The 14,771-nt window shown below is 43.2% G+C and overlaps 1 protein-coding gene across 1 annotated transcript in view; it reads left to right on the plus strand.

The window, feature by feature from the left end:
• Positions 1-14,771, plus strand: part of bdkrb2 (bradykinin receptor B2) — a gene marked incomplete at both ends in the record, with an annotated part of 65,642 nt that overhangs the window by 27,914 nt on the left and 22,957 nt on the right. The window contains 3 exon segments of the mRNA XM_084311207.1: positions 4,158-5,195; positions 6,775-7,591; positions 7,706-7,825. Coding sequence (XP_084167333.1) covers positions 4,158-5,195; positions 6,775-7,591; positions 7,706-7,825 — 1,975 coding nt within the window.

Raw genomic sequence — 14,771 nt, forward strand, 5'->3', positions numbered from 1 at the left:
GGCATAAAATGAGCACATAAAGTGCAGACATATAAAATCACAGTTTTTCACATTAGGATCTAACATCCCAACAGGCCACCTTGTTTATGGCTTGATTCAGTTTTAAATAGAATTTTTTTTTACAGTGCAATAAAATAGTTCTGGATTACTGTTTAACAGTTCAAAGTCGTCTTTACCTTCTCTGTTTCCACAGTTTAAAACTTGACAGTCTTCCCTCCTGTTTGATACCAACTTTGACCCTTCGAACCTCCCACTCAGGGCAAACCTCCCTCTCAGGGTGCAGTCCTACACAGTTTTAAAGCATGCCAGTCTTTCTTTTTTGATACTCACACAGTTTAATACCTGACAGTTTTGAACCTGTAATAAAAAGTAATAGACAGAGTAAAATAGTACAGTGCAATAAAATAGTATAATAGAGTAGATAGTAAAATTATGCAACAGTGCAGTGCAATAAAAAGTAAAGTAAAATGATGCAAAGTGCAGTGCAATGAAATAGAATGGACAGAGTAAAATAGTGCTACAGTACAATCAACAGCCGAGTGTATTAAAAGGCTATGGTGAAGAGGTAAGTTTTTTAGCTTATTTTTTTAAATATCAAGCTTCCCTAATGATCGCAACGTTCTAGAGGGCACATACTTTACTAGAATTGGCAATGTAGCTTGGTCCTGTTCCATTTAGTGCTTATATAAGGAGGAGGACCTTGAAATCAATTCTAAATGTTACCGGAAGCCAGTGTAGGTTAGCTAATACTGGACTGATGTGGTCAGGGCCGCCTGGGAGAAATGCGAGGCCCTGTGCGAGATTTAAACGCGAGCCCCCCCCCCCCCCCCCCCCCCCCCCCCAAAAAAGGTAAAAAAAAAATTATATATATATATATATATATATATATATATTTTTTTTTTTCATACAGTCAACATATTCGTAAATAATAGCGCTGCCCGAGGCTGGGCATGATACAGTCAACATATAGCAAGAGAGAGAGCGAGAGAGAGCTCCCGTTCTACAGTCAATATACAGTGTACAGAGAGAGACACATTGGAAAGAAATTGAAATGCTATTTGGCCCTAAACAGAGAGTACACAGTGGCAGAATACCTGAGCACTGTGACTGAAGATCCTTGACTAGGTACAGACTCAGCGAGCACAGCCTAGCCATCGAGAAAGGCCGCCATAGGCAGACTGTGTGTGTTAGAAAGAGAGAGAGAGAGAGAGAGCATGTGTGTTAGAGAGAGAGCATGTATGAGAGAGATAAGCAAAGATGACCCCCTAAAGGATATTCAACTTTTAATGAAAGAACAAAACAGAAGGAAAAGATAACTTCACAAAGGCAACATGAATATACATAGATCCAAAAGGACAAAGATCAACACTTAAATCCAAAGAGAAGAGGGTCTATACCAAGAGAAAACGAAGCAGCAAGGAGCCAATGGCCGACAGCTAAAGGCTAGCCAGGTAGGCTACTGACACCAGGCCACACACAGCTTTGGCCAACAGCCCAACGCTACCCAAGCTACACAAACGAACAAATGAATTCACACACAGCACATGTCGTATCTCCAAATGTTGTGAAGTAACATATGTTTTGCCTGGAAAAAAACATCGTTATTAACAAAACATTCGGGAGGGGAAGGAAGGAAGAGTGGGGTAATGTCATGACATTTTCATTAATCTTACCTGCACCAAGGAACGCAGGGCGAAAGGCCGCAACACAGGTCTCCACGTTGACGAAAGGCCTCTCGCTGTCGGGACAAAAATAAGCTATGGCCAGAGCCTTGTCATGGTGCAGGCCCGACTACATCTTCTGTCAAAGATGATGTCGTAGTCAGAGTGCCAGAACCCCCTGCTATTCTCACGGCTAATGTCAATGGTCGTAGCACAAGCTAACAGCTAACTCAAGGCTAACTGATAGCATCAAACGAACGTTCCCAGCCGAGCGCAGCCGGCAGGTAACGTCGAAGCTAAACAGCTAACTGGCTAACAGTTAGCTCAACCAGGCTATCGCTAACCATTAGCTAACGCAGAAGCAAGCTATGCGGCTACATACAGATACAGGTGCTGACACCAGGCACACACCGTTAGCTACTGTACTAGTAGTACTACAATCTACAACAGCTAGTCGGCCAGTTTAGCTCCAGAGAGAGAGAGAGAGAGAGAGAGAGAGAGAGAGAGAGAGAGAGAGCGATGTCCACGGCGGGAATAGAATAGAGTTAATAGAATAGGTTAAAAACTCACCAAACGTCCAAGAGGATGGAGACAACCGCGTGGAGTTGACGAAGTTCATCTGCCAAACAACCATCCTCTTCATCTTGGCTGCATGTCTCTAGGTTAGCTAACGCTAGATAGCCTTTAGCTAAGCTAGCTACTAGCCGACATCATCATGGCTATATCCCGACTGCATCATGACAAGGCTCCGGCCATTTGTCCCGCCTTTCGTCAACGTTCCTTGGTGACCGACCGACTGATAATGACCGACCTCTTCGAGTTGGCTGGCATAACTAAGCATAATAGTCAAAAGCTGCATGCGCGAAATAGTCAAACGCAGCTGACTCACGCCGGCGTACTACACAAGTAAGTAACCACTCCGCTCCCTTCGTTGAAACCAATAGTATGTCTGCTGCAGAGCACCAGAGCTCCCTTCGTTGAAACCAATAGTATGTCACTGCAGACCCAGGAACAAGTCAGACACATTCTACAAACGTGTCTAATGTGAAATATATAAGCATATAAGCAAAACTAGATTTTAGGTCTGTGATGAAAAAGGGCCTCGCGGGAAGGGGGGCCTCGCAAAAAAATAAATAAATAATTTTTTTTTTTTTTTTTTTGCGAGGCCCCCCTTCCCGCGAGGCCCTGTGCGACCGCACTGCTCGCACACCCCCTGAGGCGGCCCTGGATGTGGTCTCTCCTCTTGGTTCTAGTAGCCTATAGTTTTGAATGAGTTGGAGTCGTTCTGTGTTTTTTTTTGGAGGCCGGTGAGGAGTGCATTACAGTAGTCAAGTCGGCTTGAGATAACGGCATGGATCAGTTTTTCAGCATATTTTTTATTTATAAACGGCCGTACCTTTGCTATGTTTCTAAGGTGGAAAAAATTATTTTTTTGTCACCTTGTTGATGTGTGATTTAAAGCTTAGGTCTGAGTCTATTATAATACCAAGACTTGTAACTTCAGGTTTGATCCCAAGAGTAAGTTGCCCCATATTGCTCTGTAATATTTATCTTTTTGTTATAGGACCGACTAGTAGGATTTCAGTTTTGTCCTCATTTAATTTTAGGAAGTTGTTCGTCATCCATTTGTTTATTGCTAAGAGACAGGCGGAAATTGAGTTAATAGCTGTGTGATCATTTGGTTCAGCGGAGATGTACAGTTGTGTGTCATCTGCTTAATTATGCAAACATAATTACATGGGTAATTACATAATTACTGTCCACATAATACATGGGTAAATCAGGATCGTAGATGATGCAATCTTCTCCAGGAAGTAGATTGGCTATCTGAAACAATTTGATTATGATGACAACCAGGAGGATGGAGATTTAGTCATATTTCCACAACACTCATAATTTGACATTGACATGCTTTTTGTTAAACAATGAAACAAGATTGTAAAACACAATTTTCATTCTACTTGTTTTAAGATAAGATAAGATATGATAAGTTATTCCTTTATTGATCCCCTTGGGAAAATTTAGGCATCATAGCAGCATGGGGGAGGGGGGAGGGGAGGTACATGTATGGGCATACATACAGGCAATACAAAATATAGTACATTAGAAAAGTATAAATAGGCAGTGTAAACAATATAATTAACTCTGAATATACGCTTTAAAGGCTTAGCTGTGCACTCAGTCCATCAGTAGGAACCTATGTTGTTTTCAAGTTCCCTGGTAATTCTTCCAGAACATTCTGGGCTTCAACCAATTGAGTGTATCTGATTACTGTTTTCTTAGTTACGGTAACTGATTATAGTCACCAGTCACCTTTATTAATAGATTGTATAATTAAACTCCAACAGATTTATGAGATCACCATCATTGAGGACTTGTAGTATAGCTGACAAATTTGAATTCGTTTTTACTGTGACAGTGCCAACAGATAAAGGATATTAGCTTTAATTTCCCATCTTTGTATAATGAATGCACACTCCCCATATCTCTCCACAGCCTCCCAGTGGACTTCATCACCACAGCCAAATATGGAGACCAAAACAACACCAATGGTAGCCACTGTCCTGACTCAGGAGCCTGGGAGTGGCTCTCAGTCATGCAGCCTGCCTACATCCTGACCATCAGTGTGCTGGGAATTCTGGGCAATACGTTTGTCCTGTTGGTGTTCTGCCTCCACAAGAAGGCCAGCACGGTGGCTGAGATCTACCTGAGCAACCTGGCTGCTGCCGACCTACTCCTGGTCTCCTGCCTGCCCTTTTGGGCTGTCAATGTAGCTAATGGATTTGATTGGCCCTTTGGTACACTTCTATGCCGACTGGTCAACCTGGGTATCAAGATGAATATGTACTGCAGCATCTACTTCCTGGTTCTGGTCAGCATGGATCGTTACGTGGCACTGGTGCACATCATGTCCCACGGGAGAATGCGTAGGCCGAAATATGCCAAACTGGGCTGTCTGCTGGTGTGGTGTTTTGGCCTGTTGATGGGGATCCCTACCCTCGTCTTTAGGACTGTAAGCTACCTTCCGGAACACGATGTCAATGCCTGCTACCTCGACTACCCTAACGCCACCATGGGGCTGGGGTGCGACGGGATGCTCATCCTTCTAAGCTTCATCATCCCTGTGTCCATTGTCTCCTACTGCACCTACAGGATCATCCGGGCCCTGAAGAGCCAGATGATACAGCGGTTCAACGCGGAGAACACGGAGAGGAAGGCCACGTTACTGGTTCTGGTGGTCCTCGTGGCATTCCTGATCTGCTGGGTGCCCTTCCATGTGGTCACCGCCATGGACGTCCTCCACAGAGCCGAAATACTGACGGGGTGCAGCTTCGAGACGGGCCTGGAGATCAGCAACCAGCTCTTTGTCTATCTGGCCTTCTTCAACAGCGCGCTTAACCCCATCCTCTATGTCATCGTGGGGAAGAACTTCAGGAAGAAAGTCAGGGATGTGTTTGAGCACCTGGCCAGGAGGAGGAGCAACATCACCAGCTCCACACGGTCACAGCCGACCATGACGCTCAAAATGCTGGCGTGAGCTATTATTATATTGTATATATATATATATCTCTGTGGTATTTGTATAGTAATTCTTTATAGTAATACTATAGTGTTTTTTTTGTAAGGGTCTCCTTGAATTATGTTCAATATATAAAATATATAGTATATATATATATATATATATATATATATATGTGTGTGTTTATATCTACTGTAAAATAATACTGTTTATATATTCTGGTCGATATTCTATTTTAGATAAAATGTACATAGTAGGCTACCATACAGTATTTTCTGTTTACTTGAGAATATGTCCTTCAAGTAAAAAGTACACATGTCATTATGTCTTGATGAATCTATCTAAATTATTAACATGTTTAAATGTTGGGTTGAGCCTGGGAGAGAGGGGAGTGCAGTCAACCTCAAGCTAAGTGTCTTCTGGTGTTTCTGACTCAGTGTCTGCGTGGATAAAAATGAAATGAGTCTGTAACAGAGTTTCCAGCGGTGACACAAGCCGTGTTCCTTTGTGTAGGCTGCTGCGTATGTACCAGGTTTTCTTATTATGCATCTTTCCAGTGCCAGTTTTTATTGGCCAGACATGGAGTCAGTGGTTGTGGTTAAGGTCACACCCCTTTGTTGTCCCCGTAATAAGGGCATGGCCACGCCAAACAGGAAGTCAGTGGTGAGTCTGGCTTTGCTATTGTGTGGGGGTTGAAAATCTTTATGGAGCAAAAGAAAAAACAACCATTCACGGCAGAGTTACCTCAAAGGGTAACATCTCTGACTAAAGCATGAGTTACTTCTTGTTTAATGTGTAATATTTCCCCTCCAACGTCTTCAATGTATCTTTTTGAATAAACATTATTGTATTGCAGTGAATTAGTTGCCGTTTTAAGGAACATACAATGAATTACCCTGTGTGTGTGTGTGTGTGTGTGTGTGTGTGTGTGTGTGTGTGTGTGTGTGTGTGTGTGTGTGTGCGTGTGCGTGTGCGTGTGTGTGTGTGTGTGTGTGTGTGTGTGTGTGTGTGTGTGTGTGTGTGTGTAGATGGGTGGATGGAGGTGTGTGCATGTGTATGGGTGGGTGCTTGTGTATAGATGGGTGGGTGGAGGTGCGTGCATGTGTAGTGAGTGTAAATATAAATGTGTCGTGTCGACTCACAGTATTTTCTATAATATAACAAAGACATGGACCAGTTGCTATGATTCCATTTAGATAAGAGCATACAGTAGTGTTACTGGGTCAGTTCATGGAAGGGTCCAAAGTGTCACTCTCACCTGTCTCAACAATGGCAACACACACAATGTGTACTCTCCCTGATAACAACATTTACCTCTTCCATTCTCCTCTCACACTGGCTTCATTAAACCCATTACCCTGACATTATGATAGAGTTTGCAGAGCAAACTTTCATCATTGTAGACATAATAGGTTTTTACAATGTCGGATAGCATGGTGTTAAATACAGACACAAAGAAATACAAGCCTGTACACAAACGTGAAAAACTCTCTTTCTCTCGTGCGGTCTCCTCTCTCTCTCTCTCTCTCTCTCACTCTCTGAAGTCTCTCTCTCCCGCACAAAGACTCTCGTGATGCCCTCTAATTCATCGAGCGCGGTGGTCGTGGTGAGTGACCCGCCTCGAGCAATTGATGCCTGTAACCACACGGACACCTGGGACTGGCTCTTCTACACCATGCAGCCCACCTATATGTCCATCATCTGTCTTCTCGGGGTCATGGGCAACTCCTTGGTCCTTTGTGTCTTCTGCCTGCAGAGGAGGTGCAGCACCGTGGCTGACATCTACCTGGGGAACCTGGCAGCGGCGGACCTCCTCATGGTCTCCTGCCTGCCGTTCTGGGTGGTGACCGTCATCCACAGGTTCCACTGGCAGTTCGGGGAGCTGATGTGCCAGCTCGTCAACATTATAATCGGGATGAATTACTATTGCAGTGTCCTCTTCCTGATGACGGTGAGTGTGGACAGGTACCTAGCCCTCACCAGACCACTGTCCCGGGGGAGGGAGAGACGGGCAGCCTGCGCCTGGGGGATCTGCCTTGGGATCTGGGTTGTCGGGGTCCTTCTCAGCCTTCCGGCGGTCTTCTTCCGCTCCGTCCAGTTCTTCCCTGAATGGGAGGTGGAAGTGTGCTACGTCGATTACCCCCATGGCGGCTGGAAGCTGCGCTACAACCTCACTGTCAACACGGTCGGCTTCCTGATCCCTGTTCCAGTCGTGTCCTTCTGCAGTTACAACATCATCAAGGTCCTTCAGGGCAGCCGGGCGGTGAGGGCAAGAGGTAGGAAGGAAAGGACAACGGCGGGGACGGAGAGAAAGGCAGCCTATCTGGTGCTGGTAGTCCTCACTGTGTTTGTCCTCTGCTGGCTGCCTTATCAGATTGTGATCTTCCTAGATACCTTGGAACACTGCCAGGTAATTTATGGATGCACGTGGGAACATATTTTGGATATTGGCAACCAGTTAGCTACTTACCTTGGCTATAGCAACAGTTCACTGAATCCTTTCCTGTATGTGATTGTGGGGAAGCACTTCAAGCAGCGAGCCAAGGAGGTGTTTAGACAGCTGGTGCACGTTGGGAAACGGAGGAAGTCCAGTCACACCCATGTCAATCTCACCTCGGCCACTAAATACTCTGACTCCACCAAGGTATGATCTAACCCTACCGTGGCCTTTGTAAACATGTTGTGTCATTTTGGACCATAAGCGATTTTTTTTGTATCTACTTTTTCTCCCCATTTTCTATTTTTCTCCCATCCCAATTTCGTATTTTCCAATTCTACCCTCCCCTGTCTCGAACGTTGTTAGACCATGCCTCCCACTGGTCGGCTGCAATGTGGACGAAGCCTTGCATCACGTGTCCCCTCCGGTACACGAGGAGGCAGCCGTCGCATCTTTTCACCTGCACAGCGCGATCTCTCAGCGGCGAGGAGTAACGCGTGGGAGGCTCACGCTGCCCCCGTTGCTTCCTGATTCTGCTGTACAGGCGCACCAACCGACCTGTAGGAGTCTCTGTCCACAACGTCCGATCCCCACCCACCGGCATTCCCTCCCCTTAATACTGCCAATTGTATTAGTATGAACGACCAGCCAAGCCGGAAGCAACGCAGAGAGCTGGGCTCGAACCCAGCATCTCCTGCGTTAGTGGTAAGCGCCTTGCCCACTGCGCCACTTAGCCGCCCGACCATAAGCGACTTCTAAAGGTTCACTGTTTCATGAATGCTGTATTGATGTGAAGGTACAATGAATGACTTATCATATTTTGTCATGAACTGTTTGTCATATATTAAAGTAAGATTAGGAGAGGTGAAAGTTGTGTTTATTTGAAATGGTGCTTATGTTGTCTCTGTGTATTATCACTTGTAATGAACTATCATTTGCTAACTACAATTAACATATCAATAAAATCTTCCTAAAATCCACAATAAAAGACAAACGAAACAGATGGGGCTCGTAACACAACGCCACTACAACATTACTATTTTTTGTAATGAAAGAATGAAGAGATTATTGTTTCACAGACTCCAGAATGGCTCTCCACAATACATAATTTGTGATGATAAGGAAGAACATTCAAGTAAATGAGACAGAAAAGTGATCCATTTGAGACAAAACTGTTTATCTAATAGACTATGAGTAATTTGTTGTTGCTGCCATGGCAGTAAGCCAACATGACAGAATCCTTCATTCAGATGAGTGGGGGAGAGGAACAGGCCCACCACATAATCCTAATGTATAGGCAGAGCTGCCACTGCATCATCTCAGAAAATGTATGGACTGGATGGGAAAAGGATGGGAGAGATTAATCAATGACTTGAAAGATTTACTCAAGGCACATAACACTTACAAACCGTGGCTTAAATAAATGGTGACATATGTAATGTGTTAAATACTGTAATGCAAAACATATATTTCACAGTTGCATGTTCAGCAGTAATGTGAAACTAGATAAACATGAGTGAGAAAGCCAGACATGCATCATGAGTTGACGGCACACCCAGAACTTTTCCACAGTGCATTCATCTCAACCCTAAAACAGAACATAGACCACAGAAGTGATATTCCACTAGTCCAGCCCCTTGGTTAAATAATGTCATCGATTTAAAGCTGCAGTGTGGAACTCTTACATATAAACGTCTGTTACATTTAAGCTCTTGCCAAATGAGTTTACACCATGCTGGTTAAGCCTATATCACCGCCAGGGGACTGTCTCTGTATTTCTCAGTATACCAGAGTAGTGTCTGTGTAGACATTCTGGTGCTGGTGCACCGGTAGTGATGATTGGTTCGTTTGCCAGAAGCCCAGAGCAGAAGAGAAGAAGGGAACAACAGTAGCAACGGAGTGAAATGGTGATAAAAAAAGAAACTCGCCGTTCAGAGGGAGGAAAAAAGTAAAAGATATATAAAGCAATCGCTGGCGAGGACAACGACAGTGTACCACATTGTAGCTTTATAATGCAAATGTATCTTAGGGAAAACTGTTATACCTACACTAACTTTATATGTTGTAAAAAAAATATATATACAACCTTATACAACAAATATATATATACAACCTTGAATCGACAAATCCATTATTCATAAAGTCCTGCACATTAAAATTTGTAGATATGGTGTACATAAAAACCTTGGAGATCATTTTTCGTGCTAAGAGTAAGAACCTACCAGTTTGTATTCAATGTCTCTTTCAACCAAGAGAATGAAAATATAATTTAAGAGGGTTGTGTATTCTTAAAACATGTAAAAAGGTAAGAACTAATGTAAAAGCTAGATGTGTTTCAATTTTGGGAGTTAAATTGTGGAATAGCCTTAGTGATGGGTTGAAGTTGTGTACTTCTCAGGGGAGATTTAAAAAGGCCTTAAAGGATAAAATAATTCAGGAGTACAGTTTTGAGTAAACATAAAAAAAAATCTTAAAAAAAAGAAATTATATCTTGCAGGATATTTTAAGTTTTTTCTCTTATATTAAAGTATATTTAGTTTTTAAGAATTGTAAAGGATAGGCAAAAATAAGCATGTGCTTCAGCCTATTCCTTTTTTCGGTCATTGAGTTTGGATTTTGTGTGTGAGCTTACTTTGAATATGTGATTTTTTTTTCTTTTTTTTTTTAAGTCCACACAAGTGTGTTTTGATTGATCTGTAAACAAAGACAGAAAATAAACTATTCATCATCACAACTGCTTGTTATAATCACGGCGAGAGCCTTCTTCACCCCTCCTCCTCCTTCCTCACCATCACGGCGGAAGCTTCCCTCACCCCTCATCCTCTCACACCCTTATATGGGCAGCATCCGTTCCTCGGACTCCCACGCTGCCAGTACATCAATAATATTTTAGACCATTGTTACTCGCAATTTAAATGTGGTTACAAGTCTCATTCTGACAGTGGATTTGACAAATCTGATCATGCCGCCATCTTCCTCTCTCCGGAGTATAAACAAAGTCTCAAGCGCGCGCCGGTAGTCTCGCGAGAGGTGCAGAAATGGTCTGTAGATTCCAAGCTGCACTTGAATGTACACACGGAGACAGTGCTGGACTTTGTTTGTACTTTGGTGGAAGAAACAATCCCCACTACCACAATTAGAGTTTACCCAAACCAAAAGCCCTGGGTAGACAAATCCGTCCGTGAGGCTCTGAAAGCGCGCACCTCAGCATATAACGCCGGGCAGGCAACATGAATGACCACAAGGTGGCGAGATACAACGTCAGGAGAGTAGTAATAGAAGCAAAAAGGCGCTACAGGAATAAAATTGAACTCCAATATGAACAGGCTGACTCTAGAGCTATGTGGCAGGGCCTCAGAACGATGACAGATTACAAAGGCACCTCCGTCAAGCTGAACAGTGACATCTCCTTAGCAAATGATCTCAATACCTTCTATGCAAGGTTTGAGGCTGGGAATAACAACACCAGCCTACAAGCCACTGCAATGGAGGGGGGGGCTGCTGATGGAGACTCAGTGTTAGGGGTAACAGAACATGAGGTGAGGAGGACCTTTAAGAAAGTGAATATCAGGAAGGCAGCAGGACCGGACGGTATCCCCGGCCGCGTCCTAAAAGTCTGTGCCGACCAACTGGCCCCGGTATTCACTGACATATTTAACCTGTCTTTGGAACAGGCTGTCATCCCCACCTGTCTGAAGAAGTCCACTATTATCCCTGTACCCAAAAAATCCAAGCCTGCTTGCCTCAACGACTACCGCCCTGTAGCTCTCACCTCCATAGCCATGAAGTGCTTTGAGAAGCTAGTAAAGGGCTACATCTGCTCCTCCCTCCCCATCAACCTGGACCCCCTGCAATTTGCATACCGCCCCAACAGGTCCACGGAGGACGCCATAGCCCATGTGCTGCACACAGCAGCATCACACCTGGACAAGAGGCAGGGGAACTATGTGAGAATGCTGTTCATCGACTACAGCTCAGCATTCAATACCATAGTCCCCTCCAAACTCATAGCCAAGCTCAGGGACCTGGACTTGAACTATGACCTCTGCCAGTGGGTCTTGCACTTCCTGACGGGCAGACCCCAGGTGGTGAGAGCAGGCAACTGCACCTCCTCATCCATCACTCTCAACATAGGGGCCCCCCAGGACTGTGTTCTGAGTCCCCTCCTCTACTCCCTGTACACACATGACTGTGTGGCACAGCGTAACAAGAACACAATCATCAAATTTGCTGACGACACAGTAGTGGTGGGCCTGATCTCTGCAAACGACGAGAGGGCCTACCTGGAATAGGTCAAGGTCCTAGCAGAATGGTGTCAAGAGAACAGCCTCTTCCTGAACGTCAGCAAAACAAAGGAGATGATTGTGGACTTTAGGAGGTCGGGGGTCAGGGACTACAGCCCCCTCAGCATTGACGGGGCACCGGTTGAGAGAGTGAACAGTTTTAAGTACCTCGGAGTCCACATATCCGAGGACTTGACATGGACCACACACATTGACAGTGTTGTGAAGAAGGCACGGCAACGCCTCTACTTCCTCAGGCACCTAAGGAAGTTCCAAGTCAGTCAGAAGATCCTTAAGAACTTCTACTCATGTACAATAGAGAGCATCCTGACAATATCACCTCCTGGTTTGGGAATAGCACCGCACAAGACCGGAGCAGACTACAGAGAGTGGCCTGTTCAGCCGAACGCACAATTGGAGGGGGGCTTCCCACTCTCCAGAACATTTACAACAAGCGGTGCATGGGTAAGGCTAAGATAATTATTATTATTAACAACATATAAGAGTTGTTTGTAGGTCGGAAATGATGGAATAGATTTACCAAAAAAAAAAGGTGTTTAACCTGCTCATACCTTATTAAAAGCGAAAGTATAGACGCAGCACGGATAACTTGTGCTTCCATTCAAACAGACGGCAATACACGTGACGTCAAGTCTCGCTCGCGTGAGACTTCCTCTCTAGATACTCTTCAATACCTGGCCAGGGTACTCCTGGGTCCTAGTGCCCCCCGATGTTACACTATATGTCATGCACATGTATTTTATATGTTAATAAAATTGCATTTATCTTTAGTCCTAATTCTGTTACTGTTTGATGTCACAAAGAAGGGTGTATCCGAAAGCTGCCTACAACATTTGTAACATGTGATGAAAAAGTTAACAAATAATTAACTGTATTAGACACTTGTTAATGATGAATAGGCTTCACTTTAGATTGGCCCCCACGATAGCATCTGCAAATGATTTATAAATGTTTTATGAATGTCTTAACAAATCATTTGTTGAACATGAAAAATAAATGGAGATACACTATAGTCGTTTTTTCAAAGGATCTACAAATGTGTTACTACACATTAAACAACATTATTTAATGATGAACAAATCAAGTACAAACAATGTTGATAATGAGTTATAAATAATGTAGAACTAATCTGTAAATGTTATACAAATATAGTTATAAATGATTTAATAATAATTTATGAATGTATATAAATCGTTTGTTCATGATTAGTTCATTATCCACTAATGTGTTATGAATACTTTGTAAATGGTATACAAATATAGTTATAAATGATTTAATAATCATTTATGAATGTATATAAATGGTTTGTTCATGATTAGTTCATTATCTACAAATACCTTATAAATGTATTATAACAGGGTGTTATTATAAAGTGCTACCGTATATTGTATGGTAACTCAGTTACTTGTACTCTGCATTGAACATTGTACATATGTACATACTGAACACTTGTGTCTACGTACGTGACTTCTATTTTATACTTGCTATACTTATTTTATTTTATACTTATCTATTTTTGTCTAGCACAGTCTCTGGAGCGTAACAGAAAGAAGCATTTTGTATACAAGTATTCTGTACTTCTGTATGACAACTAAAAAAGAAACTTGAAACTTGAACTTGAACTTGAACTCAATCAACACGGCTGTGACGGATTCCCTAATCAGCGATAGGATACTTCAGCCCGCAGATCCTGCTCTACCCTCGTCGGAGTGTTGAACTAGCTTCCTAGGTACGACGACGAACCCTAGCCTTGCAACCCAGTCCTTGTTGTTATACATTGTCCTAACCAATGTTCCCCCTAAGGTGCGCCCGTGCGCGCGCGCACATGGCAAAACGCTCCCGCGCACATCTGAAATCGGTCAAAAAAAAATAGTTTTTCTTTTTTTTTCACTTTTTTTTTTACTTTTTTTTTTCAACAAACATGACCATGTTCACGTCTTAAACTCATACTGAGGCTTTAGTTTTGGTTTTAAATTGCATATCATCATTCATTTATGTATTGTCACACAGAGCAGAAGAATTTTGCCAAAACAAACCAATTCTCCACTTGCACAAATTGAAAGTAGGCACTTCCGGCTGACTTCCGGTTGCCAATGGTACTTCCTGTCCCATCCAAATACATTGGTTTTAGCTACTTTTCTCCCCTTATTTAAACAACTTTGTCGGCACAGAGAGGCAATGAAACGTTTGTATTATTATAGTATAGAATGTATTTAATAAGCAAACGTTTGTCAGCAGGGTTTTTGGGCTGTATTTCATGTAAAAACGTTTACTGTTAGTTTCCTTGCTCAGCCAGCATTAGCCTTCATTAGCTAACAGAAGCTAGTGGTTAAACAGGCCGGATTAGCTTTGAGCTAACTATCTTTCCCGACCCATGTATTCATTCCATTCTAAACATAACGTTAGTTTACAAAACATGACCTGTCTATATAACGTTGAGGAACAAATTATAAGTGTGTGGGTGTGTGTTTTGGTGAACATTGGACTGCAAACAGAAAATGCATCACAGTTAGACAGTAGCTACTGTTAGCTGCCCTTCCGGATTAGCTTTGAGCTAACTATCTTTCCCGACCCATGTATTCATTCCATTCTAAACATAACGTTAGTTTACAAAACATGACCCGTCTATATAACGTTGAGGAACGTTATCTCCCGGGACGAGTAGCCACGTTAGTTAGCCAACAACCAGCAATGCAAACGCGAAAATGTACATTACAGATGAACTGCAGAGAAAACGTCCAATTTATCATCCCGGTCGAGACTAATTGGAAGCGGAGTGCAACGTGTGCAAAGCTTGACCATATGTTTATGTGTCTAATAAAGGTGCTGGCGATCGCAAAGCTCACATG

This window comes from Notolepis coatsorum, assembly GCF_963971535.1.
Source record: "Notolepis coatsorum genome assembly, chromosome: 3".
In the NCBI taxonomy this organism is placed as follows: Eukaryota; Metazoa; Chordata; class Actinopteri; order Aulopiformes; family Paralepididae; genus Notolepis; species Notolepis coatsorum.